The following is a 25,645-nucleotide window of genomic DNA, read 5'->3' on the forward strand; positions in this document are numbered from 1 at the left end:
TTGCTTGTGTCCTCTTTCCTTATTGTTGCCTTGTCCATGCTTGCGCTTTCCATTTTTATCATCTGTCTACACGCCGCTCACCATTCTTTGTCCCTGTCACCTTTATTCCTTGTCTCTACCAGCCCTTGTGTCTCCTGTACTAGCTAGCTTCAAACTGGCCTTCCACAGGCTGCTGATCCTTCTTTAAAGTTAGGAAAGTGCTTGACCTGTTGGTGCCTCTAGAAGGATGTTAGCGTTTGAGGGAAAGCAGGAGCAATCTCCCTTAGAGGGTTAATAACCTGTCGGGTTCTCGACAATGTCGCTATAAACCACACTATCACTACTTCTACATCCCACCTCATCTCTTTCTTCAGAGCCATCTTTTTCTCTTTCTAGGACCAGGATGGTGCCCTGTCTCCCTCAGAACTCCAGAGCCTCTTCAGTGTTTTCCCGTACACTCCCTGGGGTCCGGAGCTGCCCAACACGGTGTGCATCTCGGAGAGTGGCCTCCTTTCTCTGCATGCTTATCTGTGCAAGTGGACGTAAGTGCTCTTGCATGCTGTCTCCCACCCACAGCCTGGTTGGAGGTGTGCGGTCTTCGTGCTATAATACCCTTCTCCTTTGCTTTCTAGACTGGTGGCATATGTAGATGTTCATCGCTGTCTGGAACACCTAGGCTACCTGGGGTACCCCATTCTCACGGAGCAGGACTCTCAAACTCAAGCCATTACAGGTAGGTTGCTTGAGCTGGTGGGTGGTAGTATTTGGTGCAGTGATGGACAGGAAGCTCAAAGCAGTTTGGAACGTGTTGACAGTGGTAAGGGTTTGATTGTTTGGAGGAAGCTTGGCGCTCAAGCGTGTACGTGGTTTAGTCAAGTGAACAAAGGTGTCCGGTGCCACTAGGTCAGGGGGGACAAACCCAATGAAATTACCCCTGCAATGCGTAGGTCAAGACCTACAACAAAAACTGAAAATGAAGTCCTGTGCACACGTATGGATAATTAGCTGGTTCTGTATGTATTCAATAAATGCCAGAAGGAGTCAGACAGATTCTTAATAATGGATAAACAACGGCCGACATCAGGCGTGTTGTGTGCAAGATTCCTTTTAATGAAAAAATTTCAGTTCAATGTACAAAAGAAATTGATCAGCCGACACGTGTTTCGTCACAACGTGTAGCTGTTGTGACTCATCAGGGCTGTACGGGAGTAAATGTATATGTCAAAAGGACCTCAGTACGAAGTCACTCGAGGAGAAGGACCCGCTGAGGGAACGGCGGGAACTTGGATCGCACGGATAACGCTAAAATAGCAGGATCGGTTGAAGAGCGGTCTCGGGTAACGGATCAGCTCGCGATTCTAGGGTGCGGAAAGTTTGGAACGTGTTCATACCATGCCGGTGCAAGTTAGGGTAGCAAGTGAGTCCTTACATGTTAAGGAAAGGAAGGTTTAGGAGATTTCAGAAAAATGGTGTGCTGTCCCAAAGACCGACTTCCTTCCATCCATGTGCTCCTCAAGGTAACTTGTGGTCCTCTGCCAACCCGGTGTTTCCCATCTGGTTAGCCCAACCCTTCCTTGATGACCACCCTCAAGAGGGCTAGCCTTCCCACATTGTGTGCTAAATGATGACAAGGTAACAAACAGTGGAGCTAGATACCCAGGTTCGCATTCCAATTTCAAACTGACACTATCGTGTCCTCCTGGGCACCCAACGTCATCACCCGGGGCCTCAGATACCATTTCGAGAAAGAACTGTGGTGATTCACTTTATAGTAAGGACAATATGTGATTTATCAGGGGTTTCTCCATTCCACCGCCACCCACCCACAGGTTTTCCAACTCTTTCAGTGTATCCCGGGTATGTGCCATCTGGAAAGGTTTTTGGTGGATGAGAAAAAGAGAGAAGACTGCTGGTGGCAGGGCACCCCCAGAGAGTGGCACAGGAAGGTGTGAACACAAAGTCCGATGTTTCTTTGTTTTAGATAATTGAGTTAAAAAAATTCATTTTATTGCATTAACAAATAATCACATTTCACTCTTCAGTATGTTAATCACTTCCGTAAATAAAGTCACTGGGCCACATATCTCAGCAGCTGACCACCCTTCACTGACGTCAGAAGCGAGGATTGGAGAGGCACTAGGGAACGGGACTTAATGGCTTTAATATAGCAAGGTGGCAAAATATATTCAGTGGTTTATGTTGAATTTGTTATTGTAGAAGCACAGCTTGTGTTTAATCGGTATTTGTGGTGCAACATGAAGGAAACGCAGTAGACCTACATTTAAATTGGCTACAAAGTAAGCATAACAATAGCTGAAATATGTAAATTGAGCATTTCGAGGGCATCTTGGGCTATGGTCGGCCGTGCAGCTATTATTCATTCTGGTCCGTAAAGATGAGAATGCGGGCTCTACCTAACCACTACCCGTTTCTAAGTCTAGGTTTTGACAGCACATATGTCAAATTGACTAGTAGTGACAATATAAATAGGGTGGGCTTTGGGCCCACGCTTTTCAACCATAGGATTTCTTCAATCAGCCCTTCTTAGCCATTGGTGTGAGACTTTGTTAATCACATCATTCCTCAGTCATGTGGATTATTTATCTATCACCTAATCCTATTTGCTCTTTCAATGTATTCTCCCGCCTCCACTTCAGTGCTTGCATTGAGCTATGTGAGTGACTACTTTACAACTGTAGCCCTCCCTGTCTGCCACTGCAACGTCCTCCTGTGTGTGTCACTGTAGTGTGCTAACGCTGCCTTGGAAAAGGGTTATTGCGACCTTTTCTGACACATAAATAGGAAGGGTTGTCGGGGAGCTTCCCTATATTTTTTACGAGTCACGGAGATATGAGAGAAATTCAATTGCAAATCAGTGACCATTTACTGACCCCGGGGTTATTTCTCTGGTGGTAATCAACCCACCACACCTCACAAGTGCTATTACTTGTGTTTACTAAAGTTTGCGAACATCTTCTCTACAAGTACCTCAAATGAACCTTTCAGCTTTAAATGAATGCATTCACTTTCCACAAAGATCAATAACGATATACTTTACTAAAAATAAATGTAATGTATGGTTATACCATACACATTTTATTTTCTGAAATAATTTATAATTTGCAATAAACAATGACCATATAATGGCTTGCAAAAATGTTGAGAAACATGCATTATTAGTAAAGAATGTGAGAACGAAATCATCCGTTCAGGCACTGACCCCAACAGAACACTTAATGGCTTTGTCCATAACAAAAATCAGAAAGAAGTGATCTCACTTCTATCACACAATCATACCTTAAATACCCTGTATGTTAACCAATAGTAAAACATCAAGAATTTGCATTACTGCACATGGCCCTACACTGAGGAACAATGTACATGTAATTGCTTCAGTAGGTAAAAATACATTTCTGTCTCTTCCAAAGATCCCCGCCCCCTGTCAATTTCCTAGGTCAATTCCTTAGGAATAAACTGATACTGCCACTGCCCTATCCATTTGTAGCCAGTGCTTGTCCGAGTCTTGGGCCGACCATTCCATGATCACCCTTAATTGAGCTGCTTTGTAGTATAGGGACATCTCTGGTAAGACCAGACCCCCTCCCTTATTTTTTGGGAGACAGAGCTGTCTACGTCCTTGCCATATGAAGTGGGTGATCATGGATTTTAGGTTGGCGAAGAATCCCCTCTCCATCTCTATTAGAAGGCCATGGAAAAGATATAGGAGTCTAGGCAATGCCATTATCTTAATCGCCTCAATACGACCTATCCAGGATAGGTACAAGGGAGTCCATCTGCGGAGATCCATCTATAGCTGGTGTTGAAATGGAGGATAGTTTGCTTTGTAGAGTTCCTTGAGTTTAAAGGTAATTTTTATTCCTAAGTTTGTAATTTCCTTTTTTGCCCACTGAAGGGGACTGGAGGTGACCAGAGATTCCATTTCTCTCTGCGGCAATGTGAGATTCAGCAGGTACGATTTTGTTAGGTTCACCTTTAGGCCTACTACCCGTTCAAAGTGCCCCAATTCCCCCATCACCGCCTTAAGAGAGGACTCGGGGTCTGTCACTGAGAGCGGCATGTCATCCTCAAACAGGGATATTTTTGTGCTCATCTGCCCCAAATCTGATGACCTGAACATTGGGTGGCAATTGTATTCTCGCCGCTAATGGTTCAACACTAAGGGCAAATAGTAATGGAGACAGGGGACATCCCTGATGGGTCCCTCTTTCTAATGAAAAGGTTTCGGAACTCACCCCATTGACTAATACCCGAGCACTCGGACACGTGAAATTAGGTTTGATCATAGCTATGAATTGATCATAAAATCCATATTTCTTCAGGGTGCGGAATTGGTAGGGCCAGTCCACGCGGTCGAAGGCCTTTTCGGCGTCCAGCGCCAACACAACCGCCAGAATTGATTTTTTTTATTTACCTTCTCAACCAGGTGGAAGATCCTTCGGAGACTATCTTGAGTTTGTCGGCCCTAGATAAACCCCGATTGATCCAAGTGCATCAGTTCAGGCATTAGTTTTTCCAATCTGCTGGCTAAGATTTTCGTGTATATCTTGGCATCTAGGTTGAGGAGCACTATTGGGCAGTATGAGCTACACAAGTTAGGATCTTTCTCTGGCTTGTTCATAACTGAGATAACAGCCTCCCCATAGATGTAGTCACTGTCCCCAGCTCTGAGAACGAGTTGTATAAGTTCACCAGTTGCGGGATTAATTCTGCCCCTAATGTTTTATAGAAATTGGATGTCAGTCCATCTGTACCCGGGGATTTATGTGGTTTTAGTCTTGCTATGGCCTGGCTGACCTCTTCTGCATCTATTGGTTTCCTCAGTGACTCATTTTGTGTCTTCGACACCCTCGAGAGCGCCACCTCCCTATCTGTCTCGTAGAGTTATGTATAAACTCAGATTTTTTCTGGATCCTGGATCACACTGCCCCCCCCCCCCTTCCTCCCCAATGTAGTGTTATGTCTTCTATATATCCCCGTTCCCTTTTGAGCCTTAGCTGTTTGGCTAGGTGTGTGCCTACTTTGTTTCCCTTCTCATAGACTCTGCGTTTTAGTCGTAAAAGGGTAAGTTCAACCCTATTATTTTATATGGCATTTAGCTTTACCCTTATTGCTGTCACTGTCCTTTGTAGGCTAAGGACTGGGCTCGTCTTATGAGCCAGCTCTGCCTCTATAAGTTCTGTTTCTGGATCAAAGTCAGTCTCTCCTGTGTCCTTTGTTTATTTAAGGCCGCGTGAAGAGTTATGCACTGGCCCCGGAACACTGCCTTGTAGGCGTCCCAGTTAGTAGTTGGGGAAATGTCTTTGGGGTCATTCAGAAGGAAATAGTCCTTAATAGCTTTCCGTAGCTCATCTCGCAGTGTTCGTGTTACTGGGAAAAATGATCTTTTATATTTTGGTGGTGCGGTCTCCCAGGCTGGAGTTGATGTGACCAGTGCGTGATCAGACATGGTGATCGGGTGTGTGGAAGTAGACTGTAGGGAAGGGGCTAGGTTCTTACTCACAAAGATGTGATCAATCCTAGAATATGTCGGATGTGTGTGAGAAAAAAGGTATCATCTCTAGTTGTGGGGCAGAGTGTGCGCCACTCATCTAGTAAACCCATTGAAGTGAACACCCGTGTTTTGGTGAAGTTACTTGAGGTTGCCCTCTGAGGTTGTGTGCTGTCTAGGCAGGGTTCCCATGTGAGATTAAAGTCTCTCATCAGGTAGGTTTCTCCCTCAGTGACCGGCCGAGCAGTGATAGCACCGAGGTCAGGAAAGCTGCTTGATTAGAGTTAGGTGCATAGTCCGAGGTAAATGAGCACAGTCGGCCATATAACTGACCCTTGACCATGACTTTCCTACCCTCTTTGTCTGTTATGCTACCCTATGGTTGAAATTTCAAGGACCTATGGAAAAATAGGGCCACACCATTATGTTTAGTCGGCTCTGACGATCTATATACGATAGGATAGGCTCTGTGTCTGAGCCAGGGTTCTTCTGATCTTTTTATATGCGCTTCATTTAGGGCGGCTACATTGTGTCTCTGGTCTATGAAGTATTTCCATAGTTTTTATCGTTTGGAGGGGAATTTAAGCCCCTTGGTGTTCCACGTCAGTGTGGTAAGAGCCATCATTACCTAAAATATGATGTTGTAGGCTATTGTGTCTGCTGTGCATATTTTCCTTGGACAAACCCTCCCCCCTGCCCACATTGTGTCAACCCACTGGTCCTCTCCTCTAGAGTACGTGTGCCACACCTGTAGATGATAGCACCTGTGCAGCCCCAGCACCTTCTTTTCACTCTTCCCCAAATGCACTTCCTTGCTTCTCCCTCACTTCACCATGTCTAAACACTCACTGCACTCACTCACATTTAAGCAATTTATTTTACTTTTGCTTTTGCCCTGTAAATATTTTGCCATCTGTGCACCCCCTTCACACAGATTTTCACAAAATTGCAATAACAACTGGAATACATGACCATTGTTCTGTGTGCTCTGCAGAGAGGCCAACCCACTGACAGGCCCTTTGTGTTGGCTTCAGGGTCCGCGTCAGAGCTCTCAATCAAAGCCCCTCATAAACACCTGAACAGCTCAAAGTATGCAAGGAAAAAATACAGACAGAAACTATATGATTATATAGCTAACTCTCGATAGAGGCAAGATTAAGTAAAACGTGAAATAAGAGAGGAACTAAATCACTGACATGCATTGCTGTAACGTTTTAACACTCATTGTTCATAAATCAATCCATGTTTTTGGCATTAATGTTGTTAAGGCATTAAGAACGGGCCAGTTTTTATGTCATACAGCAGATAACTGTCTTTTATAAGCACATATCTCATCTTTGCCATTGACTCGGATATTTGTATCAACTAAACAAGGGAACAAGAGCACTGGCTTGCTCATCCTTTGCATCCATTTCACAGGGGAACAAATACTGCAGCTCCACTTCTAATGGGGCCAGGGACGTGCAGCCAGGGCCATGAGTGTCACAGTGAGGGAGGTTCGCGTAGCGAGGGGTCTCAGAACAAAATACATAATAGAAGATTAGCATTCAAACACTTACCATTACCGAGGAGAAGGCACCAAAACACACATGTACCTGTGTTTGCATCCACTCCTACGTGTGACAAATGGGAAAGGGTGGGATCTATCAATGTGAATAACAGATGGCCGCTCTCATGCAGGGAGGGAGACGTCAACGCCCCAAACCAATACGCTGACAGTGTCACTGGCATAAAGAAAATACTGCCATAGACTTCAATGGCAATGATTCAATATGAAGGGCTTTAGAACAGTAAGCCCTGCCTCATGCGTTCCAGTTCAGAAAGTTGATGTACTGATGGCTTCCGTCTCGGGAGGCGGGACAGGCAACCTTGGACACACAGCCCAGACTTAAATACATTAATTTGTTTAGAGATACGATCATATCTCTCTATAAATCAATCTTTTTAATATTTGTAAAGGAATGCGAAGGAAATAATTTCAGGATGGTGTAGCTCTAGAGCCTTAATGGAGAATCTGCCCCTTCTACCAACATTTAATAATGCCCGTCAAGTCTCAATAACCACTCTCACTCAGATTCGTTTCGTTTTATAACACCACTTATACCAGTGTGAGGTGGCAAAGCACAAGGTGTAGGTGTCACTTCATCCATACTGGTAAGCAGTATAGTTTAAGAGTCCTTGGTCTGGAAAAGCACAAATTCAGAAATTAAAATGTAACATCATTGTTAAGCATTCTCTTTATTAATAAGAATTGATTTCTACCCAAATGAACCCTTTTATTTGGATTAGGATAATGAAAGACTGGGCAAAATAACATAGAGCTCTAATATATACCTTGCAGTGTGCATGCATCTTTTTGATAACAGCTCACTGTTATAGATTACAATTTTAATTTATAAACTGAAAGTAACAAAAGGATCTCTCTGACACAAGCAATAACCCACTGACATATTTAAATTATCTGCACTTTGTGAACTGCATGGTATGCGTTCTTTGCAGCAGGCATATTAACCCTCTGGGCTACCTTACAGTGAGCCAAAACTTCCACTAGACCAAACTCCGGTCTCTCTAGGAAGAACATTAATCACCGGAGTTATCGTGACATTTTTATTGATGCCTGAAAATTGCTGGAGGCAAGGAACATGGCAACAGGTGCTTTGAAAACTATAATATACTTGCAAACAGGGCACACGTCCTAAAAAAGAAGTGGGAGGGACTAACCGAGTTAATCAGAATGCAAGTGTCATCACAGCGCATGACATCATGGTTAGTCACATCGTGGAGTGTGACACCACGGCGCGCAACATCACGATAAGTGGCATCATAAGAAGTGACATCAGATCATGAGCCCTCACATATATGTTTAGCAGGTCTATCATGAGTGCATTGGAGCACATTTCGGGTAGACACGCAAACCCTCCTGATTGAGGCAGAAGATTCACACTTTTAAAAGCTATGCATAAAACAATGTTGCCTTTTTTTTGTCAGCGCAAACTTCCTCTACCCGTAGTGCTTTAAAAGAAAAAATAGTGGTACTTAAATTATTTCAACGCCTCCTCAGGTGTAGTAAGCACTATATAAATTACATTTATTTTGAGTAAATGCAGGCTAAGACCAATGCATCTGACATTCTTACAGCGTGCATATCTTGTACACAGGGACTGAACAAATTGAAAAGCTGCCTATCTTAAGTATGTGTGAAGTGTTAACAAGGTGTGAGCCTTTGTTTCCCCTCTTCTGCATTTGCCTTTAAGTGTGAGGCTCCTGACTGGCCTTTGTTCTGGGCCCAGCAGGAGTCAGAACTTGAAAAACCCCTTCCCCGCCTGCACGTTGTTGCGATCGAAAGCAGACAACAACGTGCAGGCGCTGCTGAATGTGTCCCGGTTTTTGCAAATAACACCGGGACGAATTCAGCATATTTTGTAGTGGGGCCCAACTTCTTGGCAGGGTGGACGCCGTCCACCCTGTGACAATAGTGGGCAGACGCCGTCCACCCTTGTGTACCCCCGACTCGAGCCCTGCTTGCAAACATGGCGCCCACACCAAGTCAGCGTCCGGCTATAATGGGGTGTCCAGGTACTCCAGGAGGTGGCGTGTCCGAGACGGAGCGATGCGCCTATTCCACCACCAGGAAGTGTGACAAATTTTCGCATCCAAAGAGGGGCGTTAGCATGTTCTCACCATAGTTTTTTTTACCTGTGTCCGCCATCTCGGGGAGTCCTAAAATATACAGATTGTTGCAGCAGGATCTTCATAATGAATTGTTACTACAACAGGCAATTTTTCTATTTTGGTGGCCATAGTGTAATGTGATGGTTCAAGAAGTTATTTTTCCCGTCAATTGACAAGAGGCTTTGCTGCATTGCTTGCAAGAGGGATTTCATCTCTGGGTCCACCTCTATAGCGCCGGCAGCCAGGCGAATCGGTTGTTCAATTTTAAAATCTGGGCCCAGCGATTTAGTGGCAGGTTTTGTCTTGAATGTCAGTCAGCCTGGACTGTTATCTGCTTTGCCCATTGCGTTGTGTTAATTGGTGTCTGTGGCTGTAGTTTGCCAGTGCCACCACGTAGCTATCGCAACTGTATATTTATATGTTTGGTACCCAGGGCTCGAGTGGTCTATCGTAAATGGAGTGGCTCTGGGGGCGAGGAGCAGCTTGGTGGATATGTGGTCATCATCTGCTCAAGCTGGTCGACCTTTCCATTACCAGCTGCTGTTAATTTGCAGCTCACATGTGGTTGTGCAGCACTTCAGCACCAGAAAACGCCCTAAATCCAACATAGCCTTGTTCATTTCCCACTTGCCGCTCTCCCTTGCCCCCGCATATGCTTGTTGCTTTATACTATGAAGGATTGGCCTGTAGAACATGTTATGGGGCCCTATCAGGCACCCAACGTGTGGGGCACATGCAGGCCCTGATTGTTATGATGTGGATAGCCTTCTTGTGGGATCACCTGGGAGGTTAGGGATATTGCATTGTAAATGTCGAGGTACTTATAGAGCGCACTGTCACCAGACGGCCACCTTGCCGTGTCGCCTTTGCGGTTTCCTGGCGCTGATACTCATACCGCTGTGGAACCCCTCCTGGCTTTCCCTGTGAAGTGTCCACTCCTGGGCACCCCGAGGGTGAAGCCAGGATCCTTAGCGCTGTTGGGGCTGGTGTGGAGGCTAAGCAAGCTATTGCCCAGAGTTGCAGCGTGGGGCCCGTGATTAGAATAGGCACCGAGGCGAGAATAGACAGGTCCGAGGAAATTGAGCCCGAGCCCCGCCGAGGCGGAAATCGAACCCTGGTCCCTGGCCAGAACTCTGCTTCAGGGTCTGCCGCTCTAACCATTGAGCAACACTCCTCCAGCTCAGCTGGCATTGCCGTCAGTCTCATATGCCGTTTCCCACCGTCGGCTGGTGTTTGAGTCAGTCCTGACCGGGTTGCACCACCTGCAATCTTCGCCCAGACCCTGGCCTTGCAGAGCTTCAGTGAGGTGTGGCCTTCTTGCATCTGGCACTGTAGTGCTCGGTCCTACTAGCCTTTCAGCATGCATATTGCTTTTGACATATGACTGGCTTGCCTCAGCTCTCTCTGCCTACTAGAAATATGCCTCAAATTTACTGACTTCTGAGAGAGGCCCCTGACAAGTGCCTGACCTTTTCACAGCCCTAATTGTCTTTCAAAGTTGACATAAGACTTTCTCTAGTCTGCAGTTCCTCTGCTGTACTTTCCAATATTTGTCTGACATGTGATTTACGTTGTCTAAGCCCTAAGGCCAGTAGGAGGTGTTCGCGACTCTACATCTGCCTATGTCCTACCAGCTGCTCACAGGTGTGGTTAGCATATAGTTCTGTCAAAGGGGCACCGAACATGTGACCGAGTCATGCTTGACATGTGACTGACAAGGGCCCACCCTGTTAGCCTTTGAAGTAACAGCCTGTCAAGACTTCTGCCACACACCCGAGGCCAGGCTTTCGTCTTGTAGCCTTCTCTGTTTGCCTCTGACTCCTCTTTAGACTCACAGGTACAGTTGAAAATTGGGCTGAAGAATTGTTGACCTTAACAGCACATCTTGTGATTGTCTCTTATCAAAGACCGGTGCAGTGTATTCCTGAACATGTTTTTCCAACACAACTGCATAAAACAAAGAAAAGAGGAAACTTCTTCCTAAGTAGTTGCATGTCATTGCTACATAATGAAATGGCCATATAGGTGATGAATGACATAGCAACCAACAATTGAGCACAGTGGCTCTATGGATTACTTGAGGTCTGTCAGACCGCTAAAGCCATCTCTGCCAGGGCTCCAACACAGCAGAGAAAACGGTAGGTCTCTCAAACTTCGAGTGGAAATGCAAAGGGCTGCCACTTAAACTTTGCAGCTCACCTTTTCCCTCTGTAGTTGCTTTTAATATTCGGATGAATATTCCCTTGGCAGATCTTAATCTTTACAAAAATCATTCACTTTTCACCTGGTGGGTGTTCTGTCTCAGTGGTAGCAGTTATGCTAAGCTCTGTTGTATCTTGCAGCTGTTTGGTGTAAACCAAGGCCATCAACAAGGGAAGCATTTCTATCCCACTTCACATTACTCTGCATGTTTGTTTTCTTAGTTTCTTGTTTGTGCTTACCAACACACGAAGTTGTTCAATATAACCTAAAGTAATGTTAATCTCAACCTCCATCTGAAGATGAGTTCAAAATACAGGGAACATGTCCGTGGAATATATTTAAGAGATGTCTTTCCAGCAGACAAAGTGCTGTGTTAAGTGTCTTTGGATTATATCATTCAGAGATTCTGCTTGGAATCATTGAGGATAAAAGTGGGTGTTTCTCACTTGCACTATGTATATGTCCGGCTCCACTTGTCCTTGCATTTGTATAGCCGGACACTGCCACACGTGCAAGCCCATATCAGCATTATCTCAATAGCTGAGGCATGCGGGAGCATGCTAGAGTGGACGAGTGGAGTGTTATTGGATACAGCCTGTGTGAAGGTGAATGTGATCTTTGATGAGCTCTACTGAGGTATCCTGGTTATATTGCTGATTAGGTTAGAAGGATAATCCAACATGTGCACGTGGCAGAAGAAGTCGAGGCTGGGAAGCATGAGCATAGCAGGGATGCAGCAATAATCAGGCTTATGATGTGTTTGTCGTATTTACAAGTGTTTGTGAGAGTAGGTGAAATGAGTGAGGATCAGATGTGCACCCATTGTAGGCAGCGTCTGGTAAGCTCAATTCTGTTGGTAGTTTGATAGATCATGACTAACTGTGTCTTCACCAGGGGCCCACTTTTCTAATCTGTACTGTTTATGTACTGGTGGGGCATATCAGTCTGTGGTGATCACATCTTGAGTCTCAGGTAGCTGGAAATAAATAGTCATTTAGTGCTTTGCTAAATAGTTGTGAAGGTTTCGTATGCGAGCAAGGAGTGAGTTACAAAATGCTACTGAGGGGACGGCAAAAGCTGATCCTCCAATTCACAATCTAGTTGTTAGAGTTTCTGTTCTGAAGAGCAGCCTAGAGAATAGGCTTTGCTTGGGTTAACATGTACCTAGAAACGAGGGTGCACTGGAGGAAACAGTGTCCTACTCCATATATAAAATGCAGAGGAAACTGGTATCTATGGCTTCACTCGCGTGGTTGCATGGAAGCAGATGTGGTAACAGCTTAGGTAGTAACTTGGTAGATTATGTTTATCAAGAGTCATGGATCACCATTGTCAGTGATTGATAGAATATCGTCTGCTACTTGGAAAGTGGTATTAAATCTTTCATTGTTTAATATGCTTAAATCATTCCTTGTTGTCTGGCAATAAACAGACTCAACAACATGGTTTGTTTAGTAGCACATCCACCTCATTTGAAGCAAAACCCAAACTTTAGTTGATGAAGTGTAAGTACTGAGCTCTCAACTGCCCCTCGAGGCAACCATAGTTCAGATTTCTATTGTACGTCTTGTGTGAGAGAGTCCCTGGAAAGAGCTCTGCTCTTTACTATCTGAAACCTTACTTTACCTGGTTGCAGACTTTTACTTGGTCTTCCCCGAATTTTAGCCAGGCCTAGGTACTACTTCAGCTAACTGCGAGTCGTTTCTTGGTTTCTTATAATCTAACTTGCCTAGAGGGGCATCACCAGCTGCCACCGTGGCCGAGCAAGCGAAGAGATCTCATTTTGAATGCTGCTCAGAGTGTAGGTCAATGAAGGTTTATTCAGATGACTTGAACAGTCAGTGCATTTATTGTTGTTATCCTTCCTGTTGACCTTCTGACTGTGTGACATCTGCAATATATTCCCTTCTAAAACTTTAAAGGATAGAAAGAGGAGGCTTGTCTTATATGTTTTGAAAAGAAGAAAAGGTCCCTCTCCAAAGGGATCTGGGATGATTCTGTGCAAGATGGTCCTCCACGTACTTCAGCGAAGATGCTGCAAAACAGCAGCATGTGGGGCTCCTTCAGTTCATCACTAAATCACCTACAACCAACCCTACAAAGGGCACACAAAACAAAGCCTTCATCCAAAAAGGCACTGACAAAAGGCAGAGGACCAGCTTCTGTACAAAATGGCATTACAATCTAGCTCTGCTGGCATCTTGTCAGTGCTTGTGTCTACCATTGTCAACGAAGACCAAACCATTGACGACAAAGAACCAGTCAGTGGTGATGTCCACACCCGCACAGAAGAAATCAAGTATACCATCAAAGACCAACCAATCAGTGGCTAAGGAGACCCCATTGACTACAACACTGTCAACAATCTTTCCACTGACAGTCTCACCTGTCTTTTGAACCTCGTTGACGACCCTGATGAGTACAGTCCCATCAACTAGTCCTTCGGAATCACCCATGATGACCACATCTACATTGGTGTCTACCATGGTGATGACTATTACCTCATCTACCAAAAGTTTAAAAAGTTCAAAAAGTTTATTTTAAATTTGACATAGACCTCAACTGAGGTCAACAAATTCACAAACATAGGTTTAAAACATTTATAATGACAACCATAGCATCAACTTTAAGCATTTCAAAGGTTAAAACATTTCATCATATTTTTTGCGACCTATTTAAAATAAAATTCATTAGATATTTATATGGTTGTTAACGGATGAATTCATCCAATAGGTTTCCCAAAGCTTAAATAGATCATTTGAAAAGGCAGGTTGTACTTAAAGGTAATAGTTTATAATATCAACTTTAAATATTTATAATTTTTAAAACTTTGTCATCATGGATTTTAAAACAACTTTAGAAAGCTCTTTAAAAATGTATACAATTGATAACAAGCGGGTTTATCCGGTGGTGATTTACAGAGCTTAATTAGGTTCTACCAGAGTTTGCGTGTATATAGTCCCAACAATGATACAGTTGACAAGCTTGTTAACGAGAGCAGATTTGACTTTTCTACCATCTGTGCAGGTTCCTCTAGCATCCTTGCATTTGCCATTGAACGCCTTCTCCCTGTTACCAATGTAGATTCTGGATTCGGAACTGCGAGTGTATTTTGATGACCTAGAGGAGGCCTCAAATGTCTTGAGAGCCCAGTATATCGGAGTGTGCACTACACACAACTCAGTATGAGTGAGGTAACTATGATAAGTCAGGAGAACAGAGGAATACAGACTTACAACTGCAAGGACATGACAAGTATGCACCCTAGGGTCAACCCTCTGAAGGTTGCAGAAGGCATTTTGTATGCCCCTACGAGCCAAGGCATCATTTCAAGGGAACCTTTGATGATGCAGTTCTGGTCACCTTCATGGCCACCCTACAGCACATGACGGAAACTTTTCAAAGGTTGATCCTGCATCCGCACAATTATTATTCTCTATGTGGGTTGTAGCAGGGCCGTTTTAGCAACATATTCCACACCATCTCAGCCCTAGCTCAAAGTACCTCAGATACCACCTCCACATGATCTACATATGCCTCCTCCAGCATAGCAACCAGTTCTTCCATATCCAGCGATACAGGTGACAAAGACTTGCCTGATAGAGATCCGGTATAGACCCAAACAAGGAGGGGAATGTGAGGTCTTCGACGACGAGCAAAAGGATGATGGTGATCACCAGGACAAAGAAAAATGGAGGTACTTCATTCTGCTGAATGAGGGTAAAAAACACAGCCTCAACAAGACCTTCCACAAAGTGACATTGCCTGGTTCCATCCATTATCGGAACGAGCATTCAAGGCGTTCGACCTCCCAATGTCGTCAGTGGAATCTGTGCTTTTTGTATGACTTCAAAGAGCAACCCAGAAAAACAACAAATTCAATCTCTACACTATTTGATATTGAAAGTAATGTTTTTTCTGTACATTGCAACGACATGCAAGCATTTTCTCACTGCAATTACACAGATTTGTCCTTTGTCCGTACCCCCCTCTATCTCTTAATAGCTAGCACTTTCACAGGATCAGGGCCTTACCTGTGATCAGGGGAACGGACCTACAATCTTGTTAGACTTCCTGTATCACAGGATACTGGGGGCATGAGCAGGGGAAAAGGGCCCATTTCTCCTCTCTTCATGTCAAATATTTCTTTGAACTTCCATCTGAACTGGTCTATCATTCTTCGCTCTTTCTTTTTAAGTCCAACTACATCAGCAGAGGGAGCTTTACATGTATTGGATGTACACTGGTGCATTAAGACAAAACAAGGGACAAGTGTACTTCTGATTTGCTATTTGTCTTTTTGGGACATCCAGCCAGGAGGTCAGCGCTGTCTAAGCGGGCACTGTCTGCTGGCTGCCTGCCTTAATCACTTTCTGTCACAGTAATGCTAAGCACCTGCTTCAAGACCGAGCAAGGGGCATTCCCCAAAAAGCTTGTCTGCCGCTGCTGCTGTATGCTGGAAAACCACTCCCGGAGATCTGCCACGCAGCTACGTGGACAAGCAGGCACACGTTCAGTACTCGTGCCTAGATTTGAATGAAGCAGCCAAATCATAGCGTGACAAGCAGTTCTAAGCACCCTGTTTAATTGAATTTGATCCTGCCTGCTGCTTTTTCGGAACTTGATGTACCGCTGGTTATTCTTATTCAGCATTAGAATCGATGAAAGATCCAATGCTGGAGAAAACATTTGTTATATGCTTGTAACTCTGTTTTTCTAGAGTTGATGTCTTTCATAGATTTCCATACAACCCTCCCTCGTCCATGGTGAGCTGCTCACTAAATGCTAACTAGCCTTCAGACTTGTGCTATGAATTCTGAGCTGTGGTGGTGTGAATGCAGAAAAGAGTCCAGCACTTCAGCCTCACTGGCTGAAGTTCGGGTTGTTTCAAAGGAGGTGGACATGCTAAATGAACACTGTTGTTGCCTATGGTCAATTTAACACTTTATTGCTGTTTTAAAAGCACTGATGACAGGGATTGATTTAAACTTGTGACTCCATTAAAGGAATGAAAATTGTGACAATGAAAGATACAAAAAGTGGAGAACTAGAGTTACTCTTGGGTAAATCACTCCTACTACAGCATAGGCAATACACAGATTGGTTGGGATGGTGTTTGGTTCTGAAGCTAAAGGCGCTTTGGAAAGAGCACAAGACACTTGGCCACTACCCATATGTGAGCCTTGGTTTCTAGGGTTGATGTAGCAAAATATATTGCAAACATGGCAGGCCTTATCTTGGAGGACTTATAGTCCACTGAACCAAAGGTAGATCAATAGAAGAAGCAGACTGAAGAAGGAATTGGAAAGCTCTCCTATATTATACATTATACTGAGGGCACCTGAGGTGCCAGGATTACTCGGGTGATTCATATATGATGTCTAGCACCCTCAAAAAGAAGCAACACTGGTGGTAAGGCTGGCGTTGTTGCACCATAAAAGGCATGCCCTGAGAAGACAGTGGTGACAGGGTACATTCATGTATATACCCATACATGATTAATATCCACTAGACACTGGTTTAAGGGAAACTGCAGAGCATAGACAAAAACACATCCTCCCTGAACTGGAAATATGATGAGCTGCAGAAGTCAGTGGCGCCTCTGAGTGAATGAGTATCCCTGTTGGGGAAGACTTATAGGTGTCTTCCGAGTACAACAGAGAGAAATATAACAGCATCAAAGACCTGCAGAACATATGTCGGTATACCACAGCCATTACACTATCCTAGAGCGAAGGATGAAACTGCTACTAAACATTGCCCGAAACAGGAATCTATTAATACTGGGAATCTCTGTGAACAAAGATGCGGGACCTGGACAACTTTGTAGCAACACTTTTGTGATATAAACTGGGGGACCTGGATTGATATGTTAAGTTACTTTTGTTTAAAGTCACCCAAATGACAATTCCGGAGACACAAATCTTACCCACCATTGTGTTAGATGACACGCTTTAAATCCTCATACTTGATGCAGCCCAGTACAAAGGCAGATATGAGACGGCCCTATTCCTTTCCTTCAAGATACGTTCCTAATGACCAAGAAGCAAATAAGCTGATGGAAGACCTCCATCTTGACTCCAGGTGAAGGACACTCAAGCAACAGCGTTATACTCTGTGTAGCTCAGATCAATTAAAGCTGGCAAAAGATTCCTCTTCTGGGATATAGAAAATGTTTCAGGATCCTCTGCAACTTTTACTGTGAAGGAACCACCACCAGAAACAATGCAGGAAGCAGACTGTGATAAAGCTCAGGGATTCAGACACATTGAAAGGGCATGTGCCTATAGCAGAAAACCACTCAGGATGTCTTGTTAGATATTGATCTTCATCTTTCACATAACATCTAATCCTGTAAAAGAAACAAGTGGTATCAGTGCTAAAGAAGGACTAATCTAGTCCTCACTTTTATCAAATGCTTAATGCGTCAGACAAGGTATTGCATACTACGGTATCTGAACCCTATAAATAGTACAGACAGGAAAAGGACCTTCTACTACTTGTGCCTTGTTTCAATAGGAAACTCCTTCAATATGACAATAGTAGTGCTGGGTAGTGTGTACTTGATAATGTTGCTTTTGTGTGCTGTCCAAATGGTTATACTATGCATCATGGTGTCCGTGCATATCCATCTTTTCTGCATGGTCACATCAGATTTTTCATCTTATTTTTGCTGGTTTTTGAAATATGTAGTCTTTAATCCTGCTAAACAGGAGTAAAGTGCTTGTGCTCCCCTTTTAAAAATAGTTACATAGGCTTAACTTTGATTGACCTATTTAACTTGCCTATTAGTCCATAATATATGCTGTTGAAAATAAACCCTGGGAGTGGAAGTTGAAGGCCATTTGTCAACTACAGGCCCTATGGGGCTATCCACATGGATTGCCTGTAAAACGTGGCTTCAGGCCTACAAAGTGTGGCCCACCTACAGCAGCCTAAAACCTGTTGTCAAAACAACCTTTTTTGATAGTTGGTAATCCCTGTTTTTAAATATTAATAAGTCATCAGAAAGTGTCTGTTGGCTGAACTCTGTGTCTTCAAGACCTCCACAAGTTACAAGAGGCCTTTTTAGGTCTCGGCTAGCAAAGGCTGCGCTTGCGCAGTCTCGCTCGCAAGATTGAATGTTTTTCAGAAGTGGGGCTTGAACCCGCCCCTCTTCCCCTCTTCTCCATTGGCAGGCCTCTTAAATGCTGGTCAGCCATTGGAGAAGAGCTTTGTCTCTCCAAACAAGCCCCGTCTTTTTTGGATTCGGGGGTGTGTTTTTTCGCTTCTTTCTAATTTTTTACTCCCTGCCCCTTTTACGCGTGGTGGCCGTGTTTTTTTTTTTTTTTTTTTTTTTTACCGTCGGAAGATTCGGCCATTTTGTGCGCGGTCGGAACGGAGCAGGACGTGGGGTCGCCTCTTCCTTGCTCCAAGGCTGATCTCGGCGTTTCCTGGCGCTCGAGGACGCGTGGCAGATAAGTAAACGGACTCTTGTCTTATCCTTCTTACTTAGAGAAGAAAAATACAGTGTCCGCTTCTGCTCTTCCGCTTCAGCTGCCCCCCCACTCTTTCCCCTCCTGCTCACCCCTCTCCAGCAGTGTTTTGTACAGCGCCTTCGACGCACACAGAGCCGGCTTTAGTGCCTGTGGCGCCCTGTGCGACAATGCTTCAGCTGCCCCCCTCCCTCTCTTTCTGTCTAGCAGTTCTTCTCTTACTGAAAACCTTGACTTCAAGATGGGGTTCTAACTCTCTTTCCTCTACTTTCTTTTATTTGCTCCCCTGTGAAATGGATCCAAAAAAGAAAATCATTTTTGCTGGAAATGTTGTATTGGGTGGCGTAAGGCTGGGAGGCGCCCTACGAAGCCTGCTAACGTGATCCGCGGTTCGCTGGTAAGGGGCATTGTTCCATCGGTAAACATAGGTAGATTTTATGCATGCGCAGAGCGCCAGCGATTGTGGCTCCAGGTTCTTCCGAATACGTCCTTCTCGACGCCCAGCACGGGCTGAGATACTGTCATGACGTAGGGTCATGCCACGTGGCTTGCGCCAGTCCAAGTTCACCTCCTGCTCCAATCCAATTCACAGTAGAGTCCCGGGTCTCCGAGGGGCGGAGGCTGCTCATTTTCAGGAACCGGCTGGGGCAGCAGTGGATACCGCACCAGCAGGCAGTTGAGTGCGGGGCTTCTGTCAGGAAAGGAGCCTGATGGGTGCCGGTGTGTCCAGGGTGCACTTGTGTCCTCTGTGGGCTCCCCATGGAGGGACCTGCAGAGGTAGCCTGAAACCCCGGATACCTCTCGGCTCACCCCCAGCCTAGTGTACTTCTTTACCTGGACTGAGGGCCCCTGCCTTGATCACCTGGGGGAGGCACCGGCTCAAGAAGGCTGGGATTTGTTTGGACTGACCCCGGGAATAGACTGATCCCAGGGGGCTAGCAAAGACAACAGGCCGGCTGGTTATCCACAAACCTGCCCTTTCAGTGACTCCAGAGAGGGACTTCACCATGCTAGGCCTCCTTATCAAGTGACTCCCAGAGACGTACTTCACCTAGCTGGGCCTCCCAAGTAAGTGACTCGCACAGAGGGGCTTCACCTACCTGGGCTTTTAATTTTCTTGTCTTTGTTTTCCCTGGGCTTGCAACTAGTGCACCAATCCTGGAGGTACTGCAAAGTGTGGATTGGAAAACAAAATGTGTACTGCGGCTCTGCGTCCAGGGATGTGGTCTTTTTTACCATACTGCTAACGTTTTGTAAGGATATCAGCAATGGACATTGAAATGGGACCATTCAAGGCCCCTTTCAGGCAAAAGCACTCACTGATTTCTGAATAGTGAGTGTAAAAGCGTTAAGGTAACAATGTTGTACCTGCTTGCATTTCACATGGTTCACGGGCAACAGAGAAGTAACAGGACTCTGTCTTTTCCTTCTTACTTAGAGAAGAAAAATACAGTGTCCGCTTCTGCTCTGCCGCTTCAGCTGCCCCCCCCCCCCCCCCCCCCCACTCTTTCATTCTTCCCTCTCTTTCTGTCTAGCAGTTCTTCTCTTACTGAAAACCTTGACTTCAAGAAGGGGTTCTCACTCTCTTTCCTCTACTTTTTTTATTTGCTCCCCTGTGAAATGGATCCAAAAAAGAAAATCATTTTTGCTGGAAATGTCGTATTTTAATTCTAAGGTGCAGCATCTGTAATAAAAGGTTAAAAATATGAAAAATAACTAAATAAAGTAAGACAGTCGTAGCAAACTGTCCAGATTGATTTTATTCACATCCAAACACATTAGCGCCACTTTTACGGAGTTTGCCAGTGAAGCGCTATTTTTTTTTCCCTTGTCTTTGTTTTCCCGGGGCTTGCAACTAGTGCACCAATCCTGGAGGTACTGCAAAGTGTGGATTGGAAAACAAAATGTGTACTGCGGCTCTGCGTCCAGGGATGTAGTCTTTTTACCATACTGCTAACGTTTTGTAAGGATATCAGCAATGGACATTGAAATGGGACCATTCAAGGCCCCTTTCAGGCAAAAGCACTCACTAATTTCTGAATAGTGAGTGTAAAAGCGTTAAGGTAACAATGTTGTTCCTGCTTGCATTTCACATGGTTTGCTAAATTTTGCATTCCCCTATGAGTGTTTGCTTTTTCCAGGAGGATGTTACTTTTTTCTGTAGGCCGCATATTGCTCTTGTCTATTGCGTCATTTAAATTGAGCCTCATCCAGGTGTTTATAGCCGGCAGCAATTGGGTTGTAGTTGAAGGCAGTGTGAGTTTTTCTCAGTGGGACAGTATGGTGTTCAGTGGGGGAGACGATGTGGCACTATGGCCAGAGCTGCTCAATTTGGAACTGGGGAAGCAGGTTCAGCCTTAATAACCAGTCCCCCAGACGACTCTCCTGAGAGAGCACAATCCCATGCTAGACCTTAGAACGCTGCGCAAGACCTTAGAAGCGCTGGTGTCTTAGCACCAGCAGGTGGACCCTAGCACTGGCACGTCTGGGTTAACCTTCAAGGTTTGTCCACCACAATCCATACTGAAGTTCACCTCCAGTCTTGCTAACAGGCCTATGAAGCAGCACAGCCAAGAACAACAGTGACTCTGTCACTGAGGTCACAGGACCCTTGAGCAGGGCCAGCTCTAGGGCAGTGCAACCGGTGTGACCGGGCGCTGACTTTGGGTGGAGACATTATGTTTGCAAGTAAATTAATGTTTTAAAAGCGCTTGCTGCCTCCTTCCTGGCCTCCAGCAATTTTCGGCAACAATAAAAATGTCATGATGACTCTGGTGTTTAATGTTCTTCCTAGAGAGAGATCGGAGTTTTGTCTAGTGGAAGTTTTGACTCCTGGAAAGGTAGCACATAGGGTTAATGTGCCTGCAGCAAAGAACATGTACCATGCAGATCACAAAGTTCACATAATGTAAATAGGTCAGTGGGCTACTGCGTGTGTGTGTGTGTGTGTGTGTAGGTGGCTCTGTGGGTGGCTCTATTTGTGTGTGGGTTGCTCTATGTGAGTGGCTCTGTGTGTGTGTATGGCTTTGTGTGTGTGGCTCTATGTGTGGGTGCAAATGCAATAGGTCTCGCATTTGAGAGTGATTAAGCTATTGACATTGTAAATAACAATGCTGTTTCTTTAAATGTTTTTAAAAACAAAAGCATAAACAAAAATAATGTCATGAGCAATGCCAATAGCTCAAACTTTAACAATGCCGAGACCATTGCATTGTACATGCTTGTTCCACCTGGGTCCTTGCTGGTGGCCTCTACTGGGGTGAGCCTGGCCTCTAAGTGCTGTCTCTGAGGTTCTGGGACCCAGAGGAGCTGCCTCAGATTCCTTGAAAAGTTGAGGCTTTGAAAACTTTTGGCTTCCAAGGCCTCTGGAGCTGGCAGGGGGATAGTGCAGCAAAGACTACCGATTTTTGATACACCTTCCTTAGATGTGGCCTCAGCCTTGCCCTGCTGGAGGATTTTGAATTCCATAAAGTCAGATGGGAAAATCTTTGACCAGGACAAATCCTCTGGGGGTATCCGGCCTGAAATCACACCTAGGTGCTGGTCTACTCCTTCCTTAGACTATCATTGGCTCTTAGTGCTTTTTGGCGTTATTCTTGCTTAAAATTAAAGAAATTCATATATCTGATTTGTAATATTGGATATTTGTTTTTTTGGGTGTAATTTTGTTAAATTGTATTCTATTTTTTTTTTATTCAGTTGGGATTTTTTTCTTTAAATTCTATAACTGATTTGGTAGTGAATAAATATTTAACACATTGCCCTAAGTTAAGCATGGCATCTTGGAACCATAGGGTAGAGCTCAAGTTAATTTAGTGACACTGAGGTTCACCCTGGCAAGTTAGTGCCATTATCCCTTGAGGTGGATGATAGCCCACTGCAAATACTAATCCACTTTATTTCAGTGGCCTGATTCCTTTCAGTGCCCACTCCCTTCCTCATGATGTTATCTTTATTGCTTTTAACAGTTATGATCTTTATTACAACGTCCTATGTATCCCTTTAATTGGCTATACAATTCAATATGATGTCGTCTTTTATTTTCTTTTTAATTCAGCCTTGGATGAGGAGGAGGCGGAGTAGAGACATCAGTCTAAAACAGGGGTACTGGATGATCAGGGACCGGCAGGAGAGTGTGAACTGTTGAGAATAGTTAGGGAGACATGCAGGTTTCAGTGACTAGGACTTGGTGGTTAGGGACACACTGCAAACAGAAAGCTCTAGACTTGTAGTGTGGATTTTCAATTCTTGGGATCTGCGTATGCTGGATGGAGTTTATACTATGTACTGCAGTACGTATCGGGACACCATGATAGCGAAGAGATTTGTGACCAAATTCTACTAGTGATGAATAAATTATAATCAGCAGACATTGACTGTCTGCGAGATGATGAGCCTCCAGGCCTTTTGAATGGCTACTTTTTAGATATACAGGCATCATGCCTCGGGAATGATTTGCGGATATTTCTTCATGGGACATACACATATGCACTCAGTAGACTGGTGTTGCTCTTGCTATGGTATCCCCATCACTATTCTCACTTCTTTTTCCCCTCCACTTTAGCCCACTTACTGCTGTGTTTTGTTGTTACTCTTCTGCTTCCCTTTGGAAGAGAAGCTTTTATTTTTATTTGGTTTAAGTTTTTTTGTTGGTGGACTGAGACCCAGTTGTGAAGACTGTCTTCTACAGTTCACTTTTTTATATGGACAGTGTCCTTTGTACTCCTGTTCCTTATGAGGGTGCCCCACCATACCCCTGCTTCTTTCTGCTGTGCCGCTGAAACGTCCCCATCTGTTTCTGCTGTGCTTTTGTTGTCAGTGCAGTGCAGGCAGTGAAATGTCTGATGCTGTGTATTGCAGGCTAGGAAGACTACATACCTTCAGGAGTGGAATGAAATAGTTTTACGGTGCAAATATGCCATCCTGTGTTTTCATTGCTGATGATTAAGGAAGTGCAAGTCCTTGCAGTGGTCCTTTTCCATTCAGTCACTGCTATAGTCTACTTTCTTTGCAGAACATGACTGCCCACTCATATAGGTCCGTATATATGCTATTCTCTAACTACACAAATGCTAAACCTGCTCATTTTCTCAAATATTGTTCCTTTTCAATGTTGTTACTTTTGTAGTCACTCGTGAGAAGCGGATCGACCTAGAGAAGGGACAGACCCAGCGCAACGTCTTCCTGTGCAAAGTGATCGGACCCAGAGGAACAGGCAAGACTGCCTTCCTACAGGCCTTTCTTGGAAGGAATATGGCAGTGAGTCCCTCTCAGTTCAGCCCTCTGGCATGACCTTGACACTGACAAAAGTCTAATTGTGCACTCATAATGCAGTTTCTCTTGAATGTACAAGGACCAGCTCCTCTCCATGGTGATCCTTTTCTTACATATTCTGAATGTGTACACCTTGCTATGCTGAGGGCATCTGTCTGCCTTCAGGATCCTCCTAGTCCAGTGCTGGGGCTGACTGACCCCCATCTTCTGTAAAGTTTATAGAGAAAAACAATGCATTATGTGAACTACAAACCTATTGTGCCACCAAGAGCTTCTGACAAGTTCATAATCTAAGATCCATTCACGTGGATTATTGACATCTCCTGAGCCACAAGATGGTATCAAAGGCTTGTAGCTCACAATTACACCTTATGTTTTTTTTTTTTTTACATCGTATGGTTTGTTTCTGCATCCTATAGCAATACACATTTTTTGTTTTTTTAATCTAAACAAACTTTATTCAAAATGCAGTGAGCATAATGTTATATAGTGTTTTGAAGGGTATAGCAAAAAGAACAGGGTTGTGTAGCTGTTTGGTAAACTTAGTTAAATAGGGGAGGGTTCTCTGTTGCTTCCCTCTTTCGTCTTCCACGGTGTTTGGAAATGGACTGCAGTCACACTTACTGGAAAGGTGTCTCAAAAAGAAAGCATTCACTTAAAACAGTTTTAGGTAACTGTCTGTAAACGTCAGTGTGTCCAGACTTTCATCCTTCCATTCATCACCAATTGTTCGTACCCTGTAATTGTTTTCCTTTCATCGGCTAGGTTTCACTTGGCACTTTTTTTTGGTGCCTTTTGTTGACTTTTTGGAAGTTCCTTCTTTTGTCCAGATGTGCTCTCAAGTGCCACGCAGACCATTGGTCATTAGCTAAAAGCAAAGGATAAAGAGGAAAGATATTCTGATTAGATATTCAGGGAACTTTCCATCAAGTCTGTTCCTCCACTTCTGTGTTGGAGCTTAACCAAGTTCACTAAGAATAAGTCCTCTGCACATATTGTAGAAGGTACATCTGTCGCAGGCTACCAGAGCCTTCATTGTTGGATGGTAGCTTTCCCACCCGAGTAAAAGGGATTTGGTGCAACACACATTGTTCAGGCCTATGATGTCAGTTTACTTCAGGTAAAGATCACCTTGACGGTTTTACTGTTATAGGGACGTCCATTTCCCGTTCAAGGGGAGCTTCAACCAAGCTCTACAAGTAGGTCCTGAATTTAAAACACAGAAATCACCCCCATAAGATTCTGCAGAGGAGTGCTGTTGCATTGGTTTTGACCGAAAATTGATTGCGCAAACTGGGGTGGTTCAAGCTGATTTCCAAACCCCCAATATTGTTGGCTGCGCTTTAGACCGTATTTCTCTAGGGTCTCAAAATCAAAGCCTCCAAGCCAGTTTTTGCTGGGTCTTCTGTGGTTGAAATAAATCCTCTGCAAAATAACAAACCATCTCTGATATTCAAAAGAGCTCATCCTAGAAGGGCAAGTAAGGGGTAAAACATCAGTATCAAAACTGTTATGAAAATGAATATGTGGGTAT

The 25,645-nt window shown here is 44.4% G+C and overlaps 1 protein-coding gene across 2 annotated transcripts in view; it reads left to right on the forward strand.

Annotated features, from left to right (window-relative positions):
* RHOT2 (ras homolog family member T2) overlaps positions 1-25,645 on the forward strand; it is a 332,445-nt gene that overhangs the window by 231,099 nt on the left and 75,701 nt on the right. For both annotated transcript variants that reach the window (XM_085628143.1, XM_085628144.1), the window contains exons 13-15: positions 376-521; positions 612-712; positions 23,966-24,096. In XM_085628143.1, the coding sequence (XP_085484269.1) occupies positions 376-521; positions 612-712; positions 23,966-24,096 (378 nt within the window). The remainder of the gene's footprint in view (positions 1-375; positions 522-611; positions 713-23,965; positions 24,097-25,645) is intronic.

This window comes from Triturus cristatus, chromosome 10 (genome assembly GCF_964204655.1).
Source record: "Triturus cristatus chromosome 10, aTriCri1.1, whole genome shotgun sequence".
Lineage (NCBI taxonomy): Eukaryota > Metazoa > Chordata > Amphibia > Caudata > Salamandridae > Triturus > Triturus cristatus.